This window comes from Enoplosus armatus, chromosome 17 (genome assembly GCF_043641665.1).
Source record: "Enoplosus armatus isolate fEnoArm2 chromosome 17, fEnoArm2.hap1, whole genome shotgun sequence".
In the NCBI taxonomy this organism is placed as follows: domain Eukaryota; kingdom Metazoa; phylum Chordata; class Actinopteri; order Centrarchiformes; family Enoplosidae; genus Enoplosus; species Enoplosus armatus.
In genome coordinates this window covers 10,772,868-10,796,274 of record NC_092196.1, presented here as the reverse complement: position 1 = coordinate 10,796,274, position 23,407 = coordinate 10,772,868, and the positions used below count along the sequence as shown (strand labels likewise).

Here is a 23,407-nt window from a genome sequence, read left to right as displayed (position 1 = left end):
GTCTGAAAAGACATGGTGGATTATTATGAGCCTGAATATCATGAACTCTAACACAACAACAACTCTTTTACTGCAATGATGGAAAGCTGATTTGAGCTCGATGAGAACAAATTAACTCTCCTCCGCTGTATTTGGATGGCAGCACAAAATCTCAGAGGTGGATTATGACGAAACCTCAGCAGACAAAACCAAAATGATCCGTTTGTTCAGATACTACTGGGGCTAATTGATGGATAAGTTATTATTTTGTGTGTTTTATTCTGATTTATTATAGTGTCATTCTGGTCAAATAAGACAGAAATGATCCACAGACTGATTTTCAGAGGGGGCCATGTAATGACGCGGCAGCAGCCAGAAGATGGCAGCAGATCACTCTGAACAGCAGAGTGCTGCTCCAGCGTTTAAAACACATTAACTGGAGGCTTTCAGCTAACCCTGAAGTGGCCAAGACTGACCCTGGATCAGTAGAGTAAATGCAATTAAAAGCCTCTCAGCTTTTTGCAGCTGTTGATGGGTGCTTATTGGTTCAGGTAATCATTATAACAATATTTTTTTCTTTTTTTTTTGGTAAAGTGTATAACAATCTGTATAATTTTAGTTTTTGTCATGTTTCTCCAATTGGCCCAATTAGTTCAGCAATTTATTGACTTTTGCAGTTTTTGTTTTCCCTTAGTATGTTATTTGTGACTGTTAAGCACCAAAATACCAAAGCAAATTATTTCTATGTGAAAACCTGTTTCTGCCTCTGATAATTTAACACTATAATCTGATTTTCTATATTCTACTAAAACGTATGTGACTTTGCCATGACCATGGCAGGCCAATAGCTGAGTCAATGCTTTTTTCTTCCTTTCTTTTTTCTTTTTTTCTTGCTAAGGTATCACATGTCACCAGTGGGCCGTGCAGCATACAGTAGGGAAGTAAAGGCACTTCCTTCTTCCTACCACACTGGTTGCACAGAAACCAGTCAGTTTAATCGGAAGTCTGATATTCGTGGCGATGAGGACCCAGAAGCTCGTCAGAGGCTGTTTCAACTGACTTTTTTCTTTCTGGCGTTTAGCAGCGACGGCCAATGTCACCGAGTTTGATCAGGGGAAAAACCAGTGAGTTGTAGTGTGTTGTAGCGCTTTCTGTCTGCCACAATGGCTGCGACGTAGCGCAACTTGTTGGATCCGCAGTGGATGAACGACGCTCCGAGGTGCCACTAAAACTTTTACAGAGTCGCAGAGGAGGAAAAACAACATGAAGAAACAGTTCAACCGTATGAGGCAACTGGCCAACCAGACTGTCGGGAGGTGAGTGTTTATTTGAACAACATGCAGCGCTGCAAGTGGATGTCATATATGTATATTCTGGCAGGCCGACGCTGCTGTTGCTCTGTTGCTTTTCGTGATATGACAATATTCAGTGTTGTCCTCTCCCACTGTCATCTGTCGGAAGGGCTGGGCTGCGTTTCTGCCTAATAAATACCTGACTAGTTGAGGAAGTTTTAGGAAAGTAAAGCATCCGTTTGCAGTCACGTGTACTTTGATTTTTAATGATTTTTACAACAATACAGGAAGTTTTGGATAACGCAAATGGGTTTCCAGATGTTGTATAATCAACAATGAGGCTTTCTTTGTGAAAAAGCACTTTAATGTTTTCCTACTATCTATGTATGTATGTAATAAGCCAGTGACTTCATTGGGTTTAGGGCTGCAGCTAACAACTATTTTTATCACTGATTAATCTGTAAATTATATTTTGATTCACCAATTAATCTTTACCTCTATGAAAAAAGTTTCAAAATGCCGGTGACAAGTTCTGCAACATCTTCAAATGTCTCATTTTGTCTGACCAAAAGTCTAAAACCCAAATATATTCATTTTAAAATGATATAAAACTGAGAAAACAGCAAATTCTCTCAATTTTAGCTGCTAGAACCAGCGGATATTTGGCATTGTTGCTTAATGGAATAACTAAAACGATTATTTGATTATGAAAATAGTCATTTTCCACCAGTTGACTGATTAAACAATCAACTAATTGTTACCCAAGCTCTAATTCTCTCTGTGTACTTGAAGGCAGCACTCCTGGGCTTGCAGAACCCCCTTTACTGTTACTGTTATTTCTGCAGTTGTAGGCTAGGATGTGCACACAAAAACATATGTCCTGATGTGTGGTGATATGGGCGGTCAGTTTACACACACACACACACACACACACACACACAATCTATACCATCTCCTCCCTTCATCTCTGTCCCCACAGGGGTTTCCAGCCCTGTTCTCTGTCAGCAGCCACCGCTGAGATGATGTCTCCAGCTATTACTGTGTTAATGGTGTCTCTCATAATGTTTCTTCAATATGACTTAATAGACTTCAGCCTGTAGTCTCTGCATTCCTCACATACATTCCTCCCATATGTTATGTAAGAGCAATAAAACTCAATTGAGCAGAGTGACAGCTCGCTTAGGGGCAGAAGTGTTTGCAAGCACACGCCCACTGTGGATTACTGCTGGATGGGCTTTAACATGCCAGGAAATCCTTTGGTGCCATTCATAGCACTGCATGACCAAAGCAAAGTGGGAGTTGTGATGTTATATGAATAAATGGTTGAGATTGGCAGCTTCGTGTTTAATGAAAAGGTGGCCTAAATGAAACTATGCAGTCAGTGAAAACTACAAGGTCAAGTCAGTGTGTCAAATGTCGAGTTTTACGTTTTCACCAAACTTAAGTCAAAACATCAGTTTAGGGCTGCTACTAATGATTATTTTCATTATCAATTAATCTGCCGATAATTTTTCCGACAAATCGATTAATTCCAGAGTCCCAGAGGACGTCTTCAAACGTCTTGTTTTGTCTGACCAAAAGTCCAAAACCCCTAGTTTACTCTTTAAAGTGAGGCAGCAAATCCTCACATGAGAAACTGGAGCGTTTTTTTCCACTGTTTTTGCTTGATAAACGACTGAATCGATTATCCAAATAGTTGCTGATAAAAGGTATAAAGTTACATCGTCATACAGCTGAAATTGATTAATTGCCTAAACTGGGTTTAGAGGAGTCTATTCTCTGCCACATCCTTCCACACACACAAGCCAAATTAAATGATAATGAACATGGACTTTAACATGATTGCACTGGGATGACTTTTTATCTATTTCACAAACCAGTGGATTTGTCTCCCCCCATGACAGTTTGTGATGATGTGGTTCTCTGTTTGGCTCAGGAAGGGCCAGGCACGGAGGGTTTTTGTGGAGTAAGCATTTCCACGGTTGTTGACGGGGACAGTAGTGGAGGGGCTGGGGACGTCACGCAGCCAGAGAGGGGTGTTTTTATAAAACGGGAAGTCCGTTTGATTTGCGTGCGATTAATACGGAGGAAGCAGTTTGATTTAGTGCAGCGTGGTACGAGCCTGCAGGGCAGCAGCGTTTATGAATCTTTGCATAACGCTGCAGCACTTTGGAGAGATAAGCTCACACAGAACCATTTTTAACAAAACTTTGATTCGGGATGAAAACGTTGGCAGTAAGACGTCAGATAGCACATGAATACAGTATTTATATCGTGTGTTTCATTCGTTTTCTCACTGGCTCAATAACCAAAAATCCATCTACATAACACAGAGTTACTCTGCTCAAGCTTTCTGGGTTGTTTTGCTCCAAGTTTTCTTTCAGGGTCTGGCCTCCAGTATTGTGGGAGTCTATTCTTAGAACAATAGCTGCTGCCCAGAGTCGAGTTGTACTCCATTCAAATCAATGCTAATTCAATATTGATAGGGATCTAAAGATTGCTTGTGTAGCTTTCTCCTTCAGAGGCGAGCCATCAAAGCCTAATGTGTAACACGATCATGTGGATCAGTGTGCAGGTATTCTGGCTGCAGATCGCATCTCATGCCATCACATCTCAACCTTTGTTGAACTGCTAACGAGCTGTGACATTTAAATACATGTCTTATTTGCCATCTGCATTAGTACTATATGAAAATAATTTATTTGTACTCATTTTATAGACTCTCTGTTTTAAACATCAGTTAGGAAAAAATCCTCTGTTGCTCAGGACATGATGCTGTGTATGTTAAAGAAATTAGCAAGAAAAGCAGAATATCAAGACAGACAATTCAAGAAGCCACAGTATATACAGAGTAAGGTTTTGTCAGTACAGTTTATCCTCAGAACAGAAAGAAGACATTTTAAATGCTTTGTCTTAATGAAGTAGTCTAACATTGGCTTCTGGATCTGGATTGGATTCTGATCAAAGAATAAGTGAACAAGGTTGTGAATCTGACCAGACATTTGATGCCAACCAGGGCTGCAACCTTTTCATTATTGGTTTAATATATGGATCGTTTGGTCTGTAGCATGTCAGCAAAGAGCGAAAATGTCTGTCAAAAGAAAGTGACGTCCTAAAAATGTCTTGTTTTGTCTGACATCCAAATATAATCTATCAACTATCACAGCAGACCATGAAAAACCAGACAATATTCACACTTGAGAGTGTCAAAAGACTATTTTTAAACTTTCCCCCCTCGCATTTCCCCGTGGTAATGTTATTATTGTTGCGCCGCTGTCGCCAAGACAACCGATCCAGTTTATCTCAGAGGCCAGCAACTACCAACAACACAACACACACTGCATGTGTTTCCAAATGTCCGTGAAGGAACGACCAACGCCGCTTTGGAAATAAGAGATAAGAAAGAAGCGTGTTCACTGAAGAGGTAAAGTGAAGTTGTCATAATTTTATATTGAGTAATAACATAGTTTGAGTATTGCGTCGGCGCCAACAAGCTAGCTAGCAGCCTGGCTAATGTCCAAAGCAAGAAACAACCGTATCCCAATTTGAACCAGAAACCCTGATCTCAGTGCTGTGATAAAGGCAGAGTTAAACACCCGGCAGTATTAATAAGTAGACAGGTTTTGTTACTTACTGGTCTAGTTAGTAGAAAGATGCCAGCTGAATGTCGGTTTGAAACCCTGTCAAGTCCCGGTGTTTCGGTGTGACCATTTCAGCGACTTTCAGCTGAATGCCTCAGTTGTTGAAAACAGCAAGAGGACACATAACGTTAGCTATCTCCATCCAGTGAGTGTCCGTCAGAGGTTCACTCTTGTTTTAACTCGGTTTTTATCTCTCTCCCTCTTCGCCTTCTTTGCGTCTTTTGTCAACGGGGCTCTGTTTCTTTTGCCGGGTAGAGTTTCCACAGTTACTCCAGTTGTTCCAAAGTCCGCAATCTGTCTTTTTTAAGAACTTTATTGAAACAATTATATAACAACTTTACAACACCTTATGGAAAAGCCATGGATGTATAAAGAGAAGGGTAAAAGCGCTATCCTCTTTGTGTTTTGGTTGCACATGAACAGATGCACTTCCTCTGTGCCGTAAATCGAGCCTTAAATTTCCCGCGAGATCGTATCTGCAAGTGGCCTCGATAAAAAAAAAAACACGCCCACAGGCCAGGTGTTTTTGAACAATTGCACAGTGAAGGCCAGGTTTATAGGGAACCAACCTAAACAGATGGTGTCATTATTCTATAGCCATCACATTGTGCACTGGACGTTTACTTAAGCGAACGCAAAACCAGTACATTTTTGCCTAAAAAAACTACTACTAAACGATTACCAAAATAGTACTCTGTGTCCTTATACTGAGTATCCTCTTCACAGTATATCTGGCCTTTATTTATACTGAGCGCCAAACAGCAAATCATTGACGTAGCGAAAAATTGTCGAGCTGGAGAAAGCAGGGGGCAGCCAAAGGCGTTTTCGATTAGCACGATCAGTGAGGATATTTCAGGCATTAGGGAGGTAAAGCCTGTCTGTAGGGTGTAACTTACAACAGCATTAGGTAATAACTCTTGTGTGGGAGAGGGTTAATTGATCCCTGCGAGATTTGAATCTATAGTGTGGGCCTGTTCTGGTAGAGGGAGGGAAAATGTCTTCAGGGATTTGTGTGTGTGGATGTGATATGTGTTCGCGTTGGTGCATTTGCTGGATATTGACAGGGTGAGTGATGAGCTCGTTTGCTGGTCTCACTAGCTCAGCAAGATTCAAACCAAGAAGCAGAGAGCAATGATTTAGTCTCTGACTCTGAAATGGGTAGAAATCTGCTATGAGAGTTTGAGGTCACATATAAAGACGCAAATCTTATTCCAGATGTTAGGGAGGTGATGTTTGGGGTCATTTTAGCAATATTTCCTAGAAGTTTCGGAGTGATGTCACTCTCCTATTATCCACAGACTCTGCTAAACTGTGCAGTGTGTTTCAGACATCAACAAGCCACTTGGTAACTCCCACCCTCCTCCACTCCACACAGATACACACACCTCCTCCCCCTGTTGCCATAACAAACAAGGTGGAGATGACACAACAGGAAGTGTGTGTTCGGACAGAGTGGAGGAATCCGACAGGCCCATCATGGAAAACAGCCACGGGCTCGAGCAGTGATGGATATTCGTTTGTGCTTTCATGTTGAGTGTGTGTGCACAAATGGTACCCAGTAATTCACATATGCTTCCTGACAAATTTCACATAGTTAACAAGCTTATCATGTGACAACATTTTGTTGTGGATTTAGGCAGATTATGCACTGTGTAACTTTGCTGCAGGCACAAACTGCAGACAGGTTGGGCTGGATAGACTCTTCTGCTTTAGGTTGATGGTCTCATTTGCTGTGTGCTGATCAGTTTAACAGCAAGTTAGCTCTTGTTTAGTTGAAACACAACTTGTGATCCATAAGAAAACAGAGAACATCACAGTATGTCGCTGTGCTGCATCTTTTCTGCCAATACAGAAGAGTGAGACATGTCCAAATACTCCATGTTATTTAGGCATTTAATTCAAATTAGGTGCTTAAGGTGTGAACTCATATCATTGGATTGCATTATATTGTGTGTTATCTCTGTATGTTGAAGGTGTGTTTTTCCATGTCTGTGTTTTTATTTCTCAATTTGTTGTCAGTATTTGACCTTTTGGCTTCATATCTGTTTTTCCCACAACAGGGCTGAGAAAACAGAGGTGCTGAGTGATGACCTCCTACAGGTGAATATGACATTCTTCTTCTTCTCTGTCTCTGTTCATATACATCAGCTGTCAGGGGGCTTCAGACAATGGTCATCTGCTACCTGAAGTTTAAAGATACATCCTAGCACAATATTTCACGCCGCAGAAACATTTACTTTTTATCTTAATGAGGACGTTCTCATTTAGACATTTAGTTGATTAATCGAATAACAGAATATTAATCTGTTACTAGTTTTGATACATTCAAACACTCACTGGTTCCAGCTTCTCAGATATGAACATTTGATGCTTTTCTTTGTCATGTAAGACAGCAAACTGAATGTATTTGGGTTTGGGATTGTTTAATTGAACAAAACAAGCAGTTTGAATCCATTGTAATGGGCATGTTTAACCATTTTCTCAAGAAAGAGCAGATTTCTCCATAATGAAAGTAATCCTACATAAACCTACATTTTACACATTTCTTTTAACAAGAATATTTTTTATGTAAATTATTGTATTTGAAATTTGAACCGAAAGATATAAGGAAATTTATTATACAAATACCAAGAAAGGTGTAAGTTGAAAACACTGTTTCCATCTTTTATGCCTAAAGAGGAAGAATTAAGGATTTCTGTTATGCCACACTGTAATTTGGTTTTATGTTGTCAGTGCATCAAACTGTGAAACCTGTATCATACTGAACCAGGAGCTGACTGTGTTGTGGCTTCCCTAGCAGCTACAGTTGTGCCCGCAAGAACTGGCACAAAGTGTTTACAGGTTACTGTAACTGTGATGCAGCATCTGTCACCCATGAAGGGTGTTATGTCCCGTTCACGGCCTAACCCATTTCATTTTAATCTGCTGTATCTTGGTGTAAAAACTACTCTTTTAGAAGTTGTTTTCTGAGTAAAATACAGAAGTTATCGAAGGACTTACAAGTTCTCCTCGAAGGCTCTGTTAAAGCCATCATGCCCGAGCAGCCTGTTGATGCCAAGTCTCTCTGCAGTCTTGGAGTACAACTGCTGGCATTAAAACATCAGCAGGGAGTCTTTCATTCAGTAATGCCTCGCCAGCTCAGGGGTTTGGCACCGCAGGAAAAAGTGCCTCATGGTTTTCCGCTCAAGGCGAACCCTGGCAATGTTCTGTTATCTTGAACGCACACTGGATGTACACTGTGCATCGCATGTGTTGGGGGATGGGAGCACTCCGGCCTCTGGCTAGTGAAACTGTGAGATCACTGCTAGGAAAAGAGTGTGAAGAAATACAAGAGAGACTGAAAAAAGGCCGAGCATGTTTTCAGAAGAAAGGAGCTTTTGTGGAAGGAAAATTAAAAGTGAAGTCTCTCTTATTCAGTCATAGAAGTTTTATGATATGCAGCAGTGAACTATGAACCCCATGTGTAACACAATCACTTGGTGGTGAGCAAAATTATTTCTTATTGAACAGGAAAGAGAACATTGTTTTGCTATTAAGACAAACAGTGGAGGCTTGTGTTTTTTGCTTTAGCAGTGGTAATAGTTAGATTTATATATATTCCATTGTCCCAAAAGCACAGCGCTCAAACCGACCCAACCCTTCCAGAGAATGCTCTCTCTCGTCTTTGGTCCTCGTCCTGAACGACAGGAGCTTTGTGCTGCGTTAGACATTCCTCCAGCTCCAGCTCTCAGCGAAGAATGTGATTGTCAGGTGGTCAGCATAGTGGAAGTGGCTTGGGTGTCTTTTGGCTTACTTGAGCTCCGAGTTGCCGTCAGAATCTGTGGTTTAGTATCAGGACACATGCTGCTCACAGTCACTTTTCAGATATGCGACCAGATAACAGTCACAGTTTACTGATTCATGGAGCAGTGAATCAGTAGGCATTTTAATTTAATTGCACTATCCAGGAAAGTTTTTCCCCTCTTTCCAAACATGAGCAGAGAAAGAGTAATTTTTCCTGTGCCCCTCCCCACACGCTCCCACACCCCCTTCTCTGAACCGTCCAACTTGAAATTTGACACTGTGATTTCCATGGTGTCGTAGTAGTCTTTTTCTTTTCCATTTTTCCACAGTCCTTTTGCATTGGCTGAGGCATTTGTCTTGTTTGGACACGTCCTGCCTCGGTGGGAGAGTTGAGGAGGCTCTCAGACCTGCCTGGCCTCATACAGGAGAGAGAGTCAGGCTGCAACTAGTCTCATATCTCAGTATTTGAATACAACTTGGGACACACAATGGACTGTTGTTATTATTATGGATATTGGAGCATATTCATATCTGATACTGTGGGCAGGTATCTGTCAGCTAACCATCTAGTGAGCTAAACAGACAACTCCAGCGTTAGTTTTCGCTTTCTCGCCGAAAAAGTAAGATGAGAAGATCGATACCACTCTCATGTCTGTACGCTAAATATGTAGCAAAAGCCAGCAATTGGTTAGCTTAGCTTAGCACAACGACTGGAAACAGAGGGAAACACCCAGCCCTGCTCTATCTGACTAATGAACTAATGAAGACAGTATATCTTGTTTGTTCAATCCGTACATAAACCAAAGTGTAAAATTAACATGTTGTGGTTCTACCGGGGGGGTTATGTGCTGGACTTATTCTTGGCCGGTCGCAGTAACTTCCTGGACTCTTGTCATCACAGTGTGGTTACCAGGCAAGGCAAGGCAAACTGCAGGAAGTCACTGGTCCCTGCGAGGAAATAGTTCAGCCCCCCTAAAATGGCTAATTGTGTTTTTTTGTACAGATTAAGGAAATGACATATAATGTGCTAATTAGTGAGCTTTAGAGGTGCTGGTAAGCAGATTTAATTCCACACTAGCTGCTTCCCCCTGTCTCCAGTCTTTATGCTAAGCTAAGCTAACCATTTGAACATAAGAGCGGAATCAATCTTCTCATCTAACTCTAGACTAGATTTCCCAAAAATGTTGAACTATTCCTTTGAGCAAACATGACTATTGTTGCGTTTGAATCCTGTTCCTGCTCAGTCATCAGCTAACCAGACAGTTAGCCATCCTGCCAACAAGGTCAGCCAGTCGGCCAAAGCAGCTCCAAGCCAGAAAACAATACCGTATCCACCCGCCTGGGTTCCTCTGTGACTCACTAAACGTTCCATATTTTTTTGCTTGTGGCAGGTCAGAGGTCGTCAGCTCGCTCTGTTCACTGTTTTCATTGCTGTTTGGGAAAAAAAGATGGCAGTAACTAACTGGCCCGTAAACCTTTGTACAGCTCCATAACTGCAGAGGCAGGCGGGAGGGATCGTCTCCATTCTGTTATTCGTCCAAGTGTGTGTGCTTGTCTTTACCTGTGATCAGGGAGTTTTCCTGCTTTTTTTTCCTCTCTTCAACTCTATGACTTCATTTTTTCAGGGTTTTTCTGTGTGCGCGCAAGAGTCTGTTTCCAAAACGGAGTTTCTCTCCCCGAAGCCAGATCTCTTGTTGTGAGCGCAGTAAAGCCTGCTGCATGAGGCGTAAGACTAATTGAAGGTTACGATCGTCAGACATCTTTTGTAATGGGTTATTATGTTAAAAGGAGGTTATAGGAGTATTTCTCTTTTTTTTGTTGGTTGTGTGTCCCGAGGGTCTTTTGGTGTACACTCAAGGAAAACACATTTCCATTGATGGAGACAATGCGATCTCCCAGTGTGTCTAGTCTGCCCACGCTGCAGTCGCTCTGGCCTCTTTCTTTCCTTCTTGGCAACGAGTTTTCGGCGGTCTGGATCCAGTCTAGCAGTCACCAAATAGAGCTAGACTTCCATGCATTAATCAGTGCTGCAGATCAGCTGAATGGTGAGCGAATCGATTGGATCCAGGCGAGGAAGCCAAGTCCAGCTGTGGTCTGGCATGAAGCAACAGCTGCAGGAAAGAGGGAGGAGAGAGTGAAGGGAGAGGGAGGAGGAAAGTTGTGTGCGAGTGAGAGAGAGACATGCCCTTAAAGAGGACAGCAAATTAGTGAAGATAAAAGTAAAGGAAGAAGAACGAGAGCAAGATGGGGATCAGACAGCAAATGAATGCCACATAGTGACACAGCGGGATGTTTACACTGAAACAGAAGAGGAAGTGAAGACTGAAGTGACAGACAGCTAGTTGAGTGCAGAATCAGCGTGACTAAATTTATGCTTACATGGTTTGTCATAAATGTTTCACCTCATACAAAACCTCACTGTTCTTTTGATTACTGCAGACAATTTTCCCAGTAACAGATATTGAACAGTGAATTAAATTTGCTACAGTTTGTTTTAAAGACAGTTATTGGCTGGCAGAGACTTGAAACTTGTACGAGTTACGTTATTGTCACGTGGTCATGAAGTTGCAAGCGGGGACTTAAAACTCTTACTGGTGGTGCATTCAACTCTGGCCTGTCTGCTCTTCTCCAAGTGATTGGTAGGCGGGGGCCATCCACTTGGGCTGACTGGGAGCACCTGGGCCCAGTTCTCCCAGTCACCATAAAAGCTGCCTCCTTTAGTCCATTTTTTCCCACCAACATCCGCGCTGCATATTTCCCATAATGAACACCACAGACTTTACTGCCATCCACATCTCATCTCTTTTTGCAATTTAATTTAATCGCCCCAGCATGCAAAACCACCATATGATGCTTTAAATAACTGCTCGTGAAGTATAACCAGTAGATCAGGCCATCTCGGGCCTGCAGTCAGAATGATTCATCTGTTCTTGATAATATATCAGCGTGGAGGCTTTCCGTGTTCTCAGTAAAGACCGCGATCCATCAGCCCGTGTTACTTATCTGCCACGAGTCCTTCCATCTGGCTGTCAGTGCTGCCTGTTGTAACACGGCAGAGCTTGGAACAACAGCGTTCACATCCTCCATTATCTTTAAATAACATGAGCAGGATGGAAAGTTTAGAGATGGATGTGCGCTAGTGCAGCTTCTGTGTTTTTGATTTGTAGCTCTCACCTGGGTCCATTGAACAGGAAAATGTGTGTGTCTGTGCTGAGAAGATGAAACAGTCATTGCACAGGGAGACAGGAACCTAACTCATTGTTTATTCTGATGTTATAACATTTTGTGTCTCATGTGCAACACACAGATCGAGAGGCGGTTGGAGTTGGTGCGGTTGGTGTCGCACAACACGCACAAGAGGCTGGTGTCCTGTCTGCAGGGTCAACTGGGCACAGACACAGAGAAGAGACATGTAAGAATCACCCCTCTGCCTTTACTCTTCTTTCACTCAGCAGCTGCACTTTGTAAACACTTTAAACCGGCCTGTCACAACCTCGTCTTATTATCTCAGCATGTCAGCAACGTGCTACAAAGTCGGGATCTCTGTAAAAAACGTACAGAAATTTAAATAAGGGTGAATCACTGTGACTCTGTTGTCAGTATTAGGAACCTGCTATCCCCTCTTATGTAACACATTGAAACGAGAGAGACTCAGGAGGAAAATATTCAGCGCTGGCCTCCTGCCAGCTGCTCTATCACTGCATGACAGACCCACCTCGGTCATACACGCACAATAAAACTGACTAAACTACTTACTTTGTCTTTTACATGCCTGCAGCTAATCATGAGGTTATCTTTGGGCTGTTTGTTCGCAGCACATTTTTAAGTCGGCTAAACTTTATTTGCTTTATCCGCTTACAGAAAAAGTTGCCCCTGACGACGCTGTCCCAGGCCATGCAGGAGGGAGGCAGTCAGCTGGGAGATGAAAGTCTAATTGGGTGAGATTTGAAAGTTAACCACAAGATTTTATTACGTGCAAGACCAGTTTCAGCAGTATTTAAGAGTGTACCACGTCTGACTGTCTCAAAAATAAATTCCATCGAACCAAAATGTGACATTAAAAGTGAGTATTTGAGTGAAAGGAATGTGGCTGGTCTAACAAGGGGCCTCCTGTGTGTCTGTGTGCATTTGTTTTCTTTCACATTAACATTTTTCTCACTGTGAGATGAGTGATAACAATCATATTTGTATACATTCCTGTTTCTGTGTGTGTGTGAGCAGCAAGATGATGGATGTGTGTGGGGAGGCAGAGAGCAGGTTAGCGACTGAGCTGATGCAGCATGAAGTCCAGATTGAGAGAGACATCCTGGATCCTCTCAACCAGCTGGCAGAGGTAAAACACTGCAGCTGGCTTCATACTGTAGCGATCACTTATGACCTGATTGTATCTGTATGCTGTAAATGTTTCTATGTATAAAATCACTTTTGACTGAAGCATTCATTCTGTGTAGTGTGTTTAATCTCATGATTGTGCCAAATTCAACATGGCCTTTGGCATCTTTTTATGTTATATTGCCATTTTGCATGATTCATATTGACAAAAAGAGATAAAAAGTGTGTGTGTACTTATCTGTTTCTCTCACAGATAGAGATTCCCAATATACTAAAACAGAGAAAACAACTGGCCAAGCTGGTTCTGGACTATGACTCGGCCAAGACGAGGTACACTTGAGTCTGAATTTAGCGCTCGAGCCAGTCCTTTATTTAGTCCCATTGTTTTCAGAAGTTTATTTAATTGCACACTTGTTCTTTTTTGCATGTTAAGGATTTTGAAAATGAGTGTGACTGTTGTCGTAGGTCTTAGAAAGAAAGGAAACGTTTTAAATCAAATACTCTCTTTCTTACTGTAGACATGCACAAGTGTCTAAATGATTTCTCGGCCTGCAGGTGGTACCAGGCAACAAAATCCAACAACCAGGCTATGGCAGCTAAAGCGGATTCTCTCAAAGACGAGATGGACGAGGCTCTCAACAAAGTAGAAATATGCAAGGTAGATTTTGCTTCAAGTCTTTTGCTTTACATGTGTGCTGTATATACAGTATTTAATCGAGACACATTCCAGCCAAGGCCTCTTCATCAGGTTGGGATCATATCTTATGAACTGACTGAACAAAGGAAGCCTTGTAACAGGAGTGGACCAGGGAACAAACATGCTATGCACATTATTAGGAGCATGTAATTGAAGGTCATTGCTTTGTCATCTGGAGTTCATTTGTGTCTTAATGAAAAGTTTCTGTGTAAAGTAGAAGGTCTAAAGTTGCCATGTATGGAAATATATATGTTTTCATCCTACAGGACCAGCTCTCTGCAGACTTGTACAACTTTGCTTCTAAAGAGGGAGATTACGCACGCTATTATGTCATGGTGGGTGCACCTCAGTTTAGTGTAAATCACCTGGAAATGAAATGGAAATGTGATGCAAATGTAGTCCATTTCACTATAACTGTATTATTTGGCGATGCAGTATGAATGCCTGCTTCACTATATGCCAAAGGTTTGTATATATGACTTGTGTTTATGTTTGTGCACCAGTTATTAGAGGCCCAGGCAGACTACCACAGGAGGTCTCTGGCAGCTCTGGAGGCAGCTATACCGACTATCCAAATACAGCAAGGTGAACAGCAAGACGTAAAACAGACATTCATTAAATCTGCAAACAATATAAAAAACATAAACTTTGCATCTCACCTTTTAGTTCCTCATTAAACCCCACTATAGTTTTAGAGCTGGCAGCCATGGTTGTTAATATATTGTACAACACACAAACCGCTCTGCTGCTGAGAAATGTAGACCGGCTTGTCGTGGCTTGTTGAGTTGACAATGCAAAGAAAGTAAGTCATAACAGAGCCAGCTCAGTGGAAGCGAAGCATTTCACACTGCGTGTGTATTTTTTCAGCGCAACTGAGCACAATCACAGTACTATCACAAGTCAATACACATAATTGGCACATTTTCCAAGTTTTGTACCTTTCTCTCTACCAGTGAGAGAGGAAATTGCATATTTCAGCCTCAAACTCTTAAATGTGTCTAAGATGAGAAGCTTTTATGTCCTTCATGAGGGCCAGCAGCACAGTGCTCCATTTCTTTCTCCACGAAATTGGGACTCCATTGTGTCAGACGTATCTGATGCCACATCTGCTTTTTCTCTTTACTTACAGTTTAGAGGAAGACATACAGCAGACTGATGGCAATGAAAAAAACTAAATCGCATCTCATCATCAGTTTCTGTCCTAAGTTGTCTTTCCTTGGCACTTAAGTAACTAGCTCACAATCAGCTTTCTGTGCTAAGAAGAAATTCTGTATTTGGGGATGAAATAATTTGCTAGATTTCTCCTGAAGAAAGCAGTTTGTTTTTTTGGCCATGTATACACGTAATCAGGTTTCTAATCTGAGACTTCAGACAGGGAATGTATCACAGCGACAGCAAAGCAGTGAGATGAAAGGAGAGATCACGACACCAGCAAGACATTTTTGTTCAAAATAATCCATCCAAGTTCAACTAAAACTCACACTAAACTATAGAAGGATAGCTGACAGACACAGAACAGAAATGCTGTAAAACCCTCAGATAAGTGTAAAGACACTGATGACGCCCTTCTCTCCTAGACTCCTGGATGGAGAAGCCGGCGTTCGGCACGGCTCTGGAGGAGCACCTGAAGAGGAGTAACCGCGAGATCGCTCTGCCCATCGAGGCCTGTGTCATGATGCTGCTGGAGACCGGCATGAAGGAGGAGGTATGGGTGGCAGAAGAGAAGGAGAAACTTTTGTAAAGTGGGGCAAAGTTGAAGGGTTAATTAACCAGAATTCACTGCTCCACTCTTGCCGGAGCTGGAAGGAGATGTGGGTCATGTGGACTGCTCTCTAGAAATGATGGCACGTCTGGAAACATCTGTAGCCAACTTGTGGTCAGTTAGCCTTGAGGCTGCGGGAATAAGCACTGTGTGTGTGTGTGTGTGTGTGTGTGTGCGTGCGTGCGTGTGTGCAGTCATCTGTTATCCATTAGCATGTTCACCATTACACTCTTTAAATGTTACGGTATCACAAGACTCCCCAAGGAGGACAATTTTAAGACATTTTTATTAACGGAAACAAAACTCTTGCTGTACTTCTGTCTGCTACTCAGCCTGAAAGAACCACATCTCCAGTACTTTACTTCTTCATTCCTGATACCGACCCAGGTTAATTTTAGGATTGAAACCAGTCTCCTGTACCTGTCGAGACAAAAAAGCACCATTCAGTCATTTCCCTCTACCTTTTCCTTGCAGGGTCTCTTCAGAATAGCTGCCGGAGCTTCAAAACTGAAGAAGCTAAAAGCAGCGCTGGACTGCTCCACCTCACAGCTGGAGGAGTTCTACTCTGATCCCCACGCCGTCGCTGGTACAACCTCTTCTACAAATCCACAACAAGTAAAACCATCTGCTCCAGCTCATTTTCTCATAGCTTTTTTTTCACACACAGGAGCCCTGAAGTCTTACCTCAGGGAACTTCCTGAACCTCTAATGACTTTTGGCCTGTACGACGAGTGGACGCAGGCCTCCAAGTAAGAAAACAGAAAACAGAAAACAGACGCGACTCTTTTAATATCCTGTAAAACACACTCACTCTGGGCTAATGGGCATGAAACACACACCTGAAGCATATAGATATTCTGGTACTTACATAATGAGCAAATATTTTGTGTGTGTGGTTTCAGTGTGTCTGACCCTGACAAGAGGCTGCAGGCCTTGTGGGTGACATGTGACCGTTTGCCAAAGACTCACAAGGCAAACCTCAGGTAAGAGCATCCACAGCTACACACACCGTGTTAGTTTCGAAAGGTACATCAGTGCAGAACTGAATGTATGGAGTTCATTTCTGTTCCTTTTTTCACTTTCATGATTGATACAGCAGATTTTAAATAGTCGAAACATAGAAGCCTGTTTGCTAGAAGTCGTTTTGATGCCTTAGTAGACAGCCCACTAGAGCACTCACTTCTGCATAGGCTTTCCAACCTGGGGGTTGTGACCGCACAAGAGGTTGTGAAATATTGGACACTTATACCACATCAGGCCTCTAAAAATAATCTTGAGAAGGGAAAAGCTCTGTGGTTGAACTGCTCACAACTCATGTCCACTCTAAGACCATCACTTTGCTGTAAGGGGGTCACAGGAACCACAGGGGTTTTTAAAGTGACTCTCTGTCGCAGGTATCTGGTGAAGTTTCTGGCTAAGCTGGCTCAGGACAGTGAGGTTAATAAGATGACTCCCAGCAACATCGCCATAGTCCTGGGACCCAACCTGCTCTGGGCAAAGACTGAGGGGTAAGAACTCTGTGCTCCGTTACCTCGTATTCATGTTAACTTTCTGAGGGCAAAGTGAATAATAAAGCTTCCTCTCTGTCCTCGTCTGTCTGCGTTTGTATTCAGGACGCTGGCAGAGATGGCAGCAGCTACGTCTGTCCATGTGGTCGCCATCATTGAGCCCATCATCCAGCATGCTGATTGGTTCTTCCCTGAAGGTAAAACCTCTCAAATTAAGACTATGTGGTGTTTTATCTGAATATATTGAATGAATATGTTTATTAGCAGAAAATGTTTCAATTTTGGAAATCACTAAATGAAGTGAAAGAAACTGAGCCCACCAAACAATTAAATTGCAGCTGAAAATAAACTAACAAGACTAAGAGTCTACAGCCGTGCTAGCACCTCTGTGAGGCTGTGCAGTGGTCAGCATGCTAACATTTGCGAATTAGCATAAAACACAAACACACAAAATAATTACACATCATCCTGAGGAGACATGAATGTGTGTATTAAATGACAGCTAGTGTGGCTAAAAAATAACTAGCAATTGAATTATCGATCGTCCCACACTCTTGATATATTACAAACATTAGAAGATCATCTTTACCATCATCTCTTCTCCATTTGCTTCCCACCTTCTTCCCTCCAGAGGTGGACTTCAACGTGTCGGGCATGTTCGCCATGCCCACCCACCCAGCCACCCCGGACCCCGAACCCGGCCTGGAAAGGAAACGCCCTGGCAGCCTGGTGGGGCAGGACGGGGACAGTCACACCCCCCGTAAAGACAGGTACCTGTCTCGCCCCAACCTCAGCCTCAGCCTGCCCCTCACCCTCCCGTCCCGTCCCAAGACACTGAGCAGGCAGGAGTCGCGGGGCCCAGTCGTGTCGGCCCTCTATGTAGTGGCCAGCGAGTCCATCACAGTCACTGAAACACCCACTGAAGATCTGCCCAGTCCAGACTTCAAAGCCGTGCCGTAGTCCAATGTAGCTCCCATGAATCCAGTCACTGATAAGTAAAAGAAGGGAATGATGTTCTGTGTGATTTCTGCACCACATTTCTGTTATGTTTAGGTGATTTCAGTACAAGCTAATCAGTTATGTTTTCCTCCACGTTCGTACTGAACATGATGAAAAGGCAGTTCCTTTTTTAATGAAACATTTTTCAGTATCGTTGGGATGCCATTTTGTCTAGAGCTATAATTCTTGTGTGTTACTCTTGTGTACTCTTGTGTTATCTCCTTTGTTTCCAATTAAAGCTTAGGTCACACTGTAGGTTGCTGGTTTTATGTTTTGTGTGGGCTTCCTCTGTTGCATTTTGTTTGTATGGTGTGGCATCTGTCTCTTCTGTCCCTGCAGAGATGTCGCAGTTCAAAGTTGTTCTATTTAAAAAAAAAGGTCACTGTCATGTGGTTTTATGTCCTTTTTGGGTTCTTCTTTCTGAGCTGGTTTCATTGAAGTCAGGAAGCGGCGTCTCTGTCTCTCTGTCTCTGTTCTCTCAGTTTTTCTGTCTCTCTCGGTCTCTTGCTCTTTCATTCTGTCTGATGGCGTGTGGTTTGCCTTCCTGAACTCTCTCCCCTCTCCCCCCTCCCTAGCACTGTTAACAAACAGCCGGAGCCTGCTCCACGTAGAGCCGCCACTGTAAATAGAAAGCAGCCACAGCTAACCTCACCCACCTTCCAACCCCCTCTGCCTCCTCTGGAAGCCTGGGGTCCTGCCCAGCCTGAGCCCCAGCCCCAGGCTCCGTCCCCAGCTACAGAGGCTGAGCAGCCTGGCCTGAGTGGTGCTGGTAGTGGTGGTGGTGTTGGTGGTCTGGGTGGTGGGGTCCAGGTAGCCACAGTGCAACCTCAGATTGTAACCCAGCTCAGCGCAGAGGAGAGCAGGTAAGGAGAAGCGAGCTGAGGTAGCAACAATACTCCACCGCCTGCTCGCAGCCAATCAGCCAATCCTGGAGCTCACCTACCCTTTTTATGTTTGTCATGTGTTTGATTGGTCTTTGAGTTTTCAGCTCCCGTATATGAAGTCATAAATTGGAAAAATCACGAGAATAACAATGTCTATTACAGCTTTTAATGTGGCTTCATTTTAACAAATTATGAATGTAATGCAGCAAAAATCATGTGATGCTTTTTTTTTACAGGCAACTTTTATCCTCCCTCCTGCTTGTTGTGATGATTGACCAAACTCTAATTTTAAAAATATACTCCCCGCCCTCCTTGCCTGCCTGTCAGCGTCTGGCTGAGTGACTACTTTTGTCTCTGATATTTGCATGCAACACATCACCGAACAAACTTATTTTCTGATCTTGCATCCTCTTCTCCACACTTGTCTTTATGTTGTTGTTTTTTTAGTTATTCTTCATGTGATAACCTTCATCTTATGTAATTAGCCTTTGAATGGAAATATGCTCAGTTTGTTTTATATGTTACATGCATGAGTCCTTGCACCGATGCAGCACTTCCTTGTTAAATGTAAAGCACAGATGACATGTTGATGGATTAACATTTGGATTCCTTGTATTTCCACAGCCCAGCCCGTGAGCTCATGTCCACCCCCCCTCCCCAGAGGAATGGGTCACTCCATCTTACAGTAGGAACCCCCCACTCTCAGGGTGGATCCAGGGGGCCTAGTCCACATATGGTTCGCAGAGGTGTGAGAATATATATTTCTATTCTGATGATTTAGTACCATTAAAATGAATTCATATCTTGTAGTAATTCTGTTTTCCTCTGAAGGCACCAAGAAGCAGGCCCCAGCCCCGCCCAAACAGGCCAGCCCTTTTGCCTCCCATCCCAGTAACACCCAGACGCCCGGCTCCCCTCATCACCCACCCATCACCCCCAGACGCCACCCCGGCAAAGACAGCCCAATCCATGCCCCGAGCCACCCGCCCCCGCAGCCTCCTGCAGCCCACCATGCCCAGGGGGAGTCAGAGCCCTCTCCCCCCAGCACCCCCACCCCTCCTGACACTCCGCCTCACGATGGGTTGCACGCCAACCCGTTGTCTTTTTACCACTCTGGGTCTCTCCCTCGGCCCTCCAGGCCGGCCCCCAAGCCGCGGCCCCGACCCAGCATGCCGCCGCCCCAAAAGCCTGCAGCAAATGACAACGGTAATGACATCTGCAGCTCCGCCTCCAAGATCATAACAGGTAAACAGTCGGTTCCCTGTGCCTCACAGATCCCGTCTTTCAATATATTTATAGTAATACATTATATAAAACATGGTGTGCTGTATCATGATATGTAAAACGTGCAAAAAAAGCAAACTGTAGTTAAGAATCAGATTTCAAAACACAAAAGCACACCAGACAGCAGAAATCAAGAAACATTTGAGTGTATTTATACTGTAACAAAAGTATTGGCAGAAGAGGCATTACTCTGTGTGTATGTGTGTGTGTGTTTGTGTGCACAACATATCCACTGTATGATTAAGTTTTTCTGATGGAAACTGTCGTCTAGCTCCAAATAGAGCAGTGATCTTGGATCTGGCCACTTCTGTAGCGCTGCGGTGCACAGATCAAAGACAGTCAGTGGCGGAAGAAGTTTTCAGATCATTTACTTAACTTAAAAGTAGCAATACCAAAATTCAAACTATTGACGATATCTTAACCTATAATAGTACATTTATTTGTTGATTATATTTTGTATTAATCTGAATCTGCAAAGTAACTTAAGTTGTCAAATAATTGTATAAAATAGCAGAAAATGGAAATACTCAAGTACAAGTACATCGTGCTGTGTTTTAATTCCAGATATAATGAAGCACAGTGCATGAAACATCTTCAGTGGTGTTTAACGTTGTTAAACATGATTTCTTTGTGTAGGCGTTGCCTCGACTGAAACCACTTGCTGGCTGATACTGTTTTCAGTATCGAGTGATTTCAGCTACCTCTCAGGGCATTTCTGTATGTAGTTTTCTGGCTTTTGGTTTCACCGTGTCGTAGTGCCTCGCACACTGAATGTAACTGTGGTGATCTGACGCATGACAGGAAATGTGTAAATATTGCAGATGTCTGAGCGGCTGGCCTGCCTGTAAGATGAGCTTTGCAAGGCAGGTAATGGTAAGGATCTGATTGGCTGATGCCTTGGCCTTGCTTCTGTGTCCACTGCATGTGTGTGTTTGTGTGTTTGGGTGCCGAAACAAAGAATGCAGGCTTTTCTCCTTTTTAGTGTTTAATTGCTGGCTGTACACGTACTGTATACATATATTTATGTATATTAGTATGCATTTGTTCTGCTCTTTAACCCCGCTGTCCAACAGAACTAACATGCTTGTGATCCTGAGGTTGGATGTCCTTTGCTTGCTAACAGTTTTCTGTGATAACTAACATATTAAACAGACTTTAAACTGACAGTGTGCTGATATTCTGTATGTGCACTCTTTGAACACATCTATGTTAAAAAATGTGTCGCATTTAAAGATTAACACACCAAGGATACTCTTCAATAACCGCCTCCACCTCTAAAAATGTTACTCAGCTGCAACTATATTTACAATATTGACTAGATTTAAAAGAAGGATCGATCCTTGGTGTCTTACTGAGTGTGTAAAGGTGGCGTGTGCGCTGCCCAGTTTGAAACCGTGTGTGTGTGTGGCGCTGTTAGAAGTTTGGTTCGTTGCTTGAGCTCAAGTTCAAGTCGTGTCTCAACTGATTTATTTGCTGACGCGTCCCCCTAACTGTCCTGTACAGACGGAGGCCTGGTCCTAAAGGGGATTGGACGAGCCTTCATCCCTGAGGTGATTGTGGACCAACAAGGGGAGAGCTCTGCTGGTCAAGAGCCCGCCGCCACCCCAGCCCCGCCCCTAGACCCTCAGTTCCAGACAGAGAGCACCATTCTGTGAAAAAAAAAGAGGGATCATTGAAATCCTCCTCCGCTCAGCTGGTCCACGTCACAGATTCAAGTGTTTAGAAATATCAGACAGGTAACTTCATCGGTTCACTCCACCTCTTGATACCAGACTGCCTTTTCTTCTGTTTTGCTGAGACTCAAACCAGAAACCTCATCTTACAGTGGCGGTATAAACCACAAAAGTCCAGTCCAGCTTTTAGACTTCATATCAAACTCCCTTTGTTCTATATACTGCTGGGTATTTTAAGATTGGACTGCAGAGCCTTGCTAGACTCGAGGCTAACGAGACTTAAGTATAAAACCTGAACGCACAGCAGCTGAACTCAAAGAGTGCTAAGCTTTCACGTCTCCTGCTTCTTTTTAAAATGTTGCTATCGATACTATAAGTTCAGTGCTATGAATGTTTTTGGAGGCAGAAATCTGTGAATCTGGTTTTCAGACCTGATGACTAGTATTGTTTTTCATTCAGCAGCACAGTTGTGTGGAGATATTTGAGTGTTAGCCAGCCACTGATGATCTATTTATCATGACACACAATCACATTTTCTTATTTCTTATTATTTTCAGTTTCAACTGGCTAAATGTGATTTTCAGCTAAGAAGGGCTTTCCAATAATTGTCCCACACCGATCTATACACACTAATGTAAAGGACCAAAGAAACGGATATGGGCCAAAGGAAATTTAATTAAAATTTAGAGCTGCTCACCTTCTATTAGGGTGGCTAATGACCAAATATTTTGTGCAATATAAAATGCAGTTGTCTTCCTGCACATGCTGTGTCATTTTTGGTATTTCCTTCCGGTAATCCAGTGGGGTAGAATTTTTTATTTTGTTTTCTGAATCTGAATTTTATTTGATTTCACCTGACCTGATTTACCAAACTCAAAGATTAGCCTTTATCATTAAAAGGGAATTTTCTAACAAATTTATTGTGATAAATGTATTTTCAATACATAGCTTGTAACTGATCACTCCCACTCAAGCTCAAAGCGATGACCAAATACAGCCAAATAATGAAACTCTTCTTTTTGTATCATTTTTACTGCGGCTGACAATCTTTACCTTGTTGGGGTGTTTTCAGCTCTTTGATTCTGTTTTTTTTTTTAATTTCTTCTCAGCATTTTTATGTTGGCTTTTCTGCACATAATGCATCATACAGTGCATCATTACTCTAAATAATTAAAGATTGTTCAACATTTGAACTGTTGTCAGCCTTTTCATCAGTCGTTTTGAAAAAATCCTCAAACAAAGGTGGATACAAAGTGGGAAAAAGACTAAACCAGCAATCATAGTCAGTTTGTATGTTTTTCAGCTGTAATTCAGTGTAAATGGAGCTTTTATCAAAATATTTGACATAAGCATTCTTCGCATGTATGTCGCCAAGATTACAAAAGACCTCATTTCAGGCCTCATAGTTGTAAAATTGTACTACATTCATTTATACAAGTAAAAAATGGCAAGAAACTGTGTGTTTTGAAGGAAATAGTTTCATTGCATGAATATTTTACTCAGTTTTAGAAGTGAAACAAGAAGAAAGTGAGGGAAAGAAAGACATTAAAATCTGTACACAACTTTTTACCCA

General features: G+C 42.6%; 1 protein-coding gene across 1 annotated transcript; it reads left to right on the top strand.

The window, feature by feature from the left end:
- The first annotated feature begins 963 nt into the window (after positions 1 to 963).
- On the top strand, positions 964 to 23,027 carry arhgap17b (Rho GTPase activating protein 17b). The gene is made up of 20 exons (XM_070923262.1): positions 964 to 1,295; positions 6,973 to 7,012; positions 12,003 to 12,107; positions 12,557 to 12,633; positions 12,917 to 13,028; positions 13,281 to 13,357; positions 13,583 to 13,685; positions 13,991 to 14,059; positions 14,228 to 14,309; positions 15,302 to 15,429; positions 15,961 to 16,072; positions 16,154 to 16,235; positions 16,389 to 16,469; positions 16,881 to 16,994; positions 17,100 to 17,191; positions 17,626 to 17,764; positions 18,569 to 18,856; positions 19,502 to 19,623; positions 19,709 to 20,122; positions 21,665 to 23,027. The coding sequence occupies exons 1-20, from the start codon at positions 1,243 to 1,245 to the stop codon at positions 21,814 to 21,816; spliced, it is 2,442 nt and encodes an 813-aa protein (XP_070779363.1). The 5' UTR covers positions 964 to 1,242; the 3' UTR covers positions 21,817 to 23,027.
- Positions 23,028 to 23,407: the final 380 nt, after the last annotated feature.

Coding starts and splice junctions, on each gene's coding strand:
- arhgap17b (XM_070923262.1), top strand. CDS start 1,243: ATGAAGAAACAGTTCAACCGTATGAGGCAACTGGCCAACCAGACTGTC. Junction 12,108..12,556: donor CAGACACAGAGAAGAGACAT/GTAAGAATCACC, acceptor ATCCGCTTACAG/AAAAAGTTGCCCCTGACGAC. Junction 13,029..13,280: donor CTCTCAACCAGCTGGCAGAG/GTAAAACACTGC, acceptor TTTCTCTCACAG/ATAGAGATTCCCAATATACT.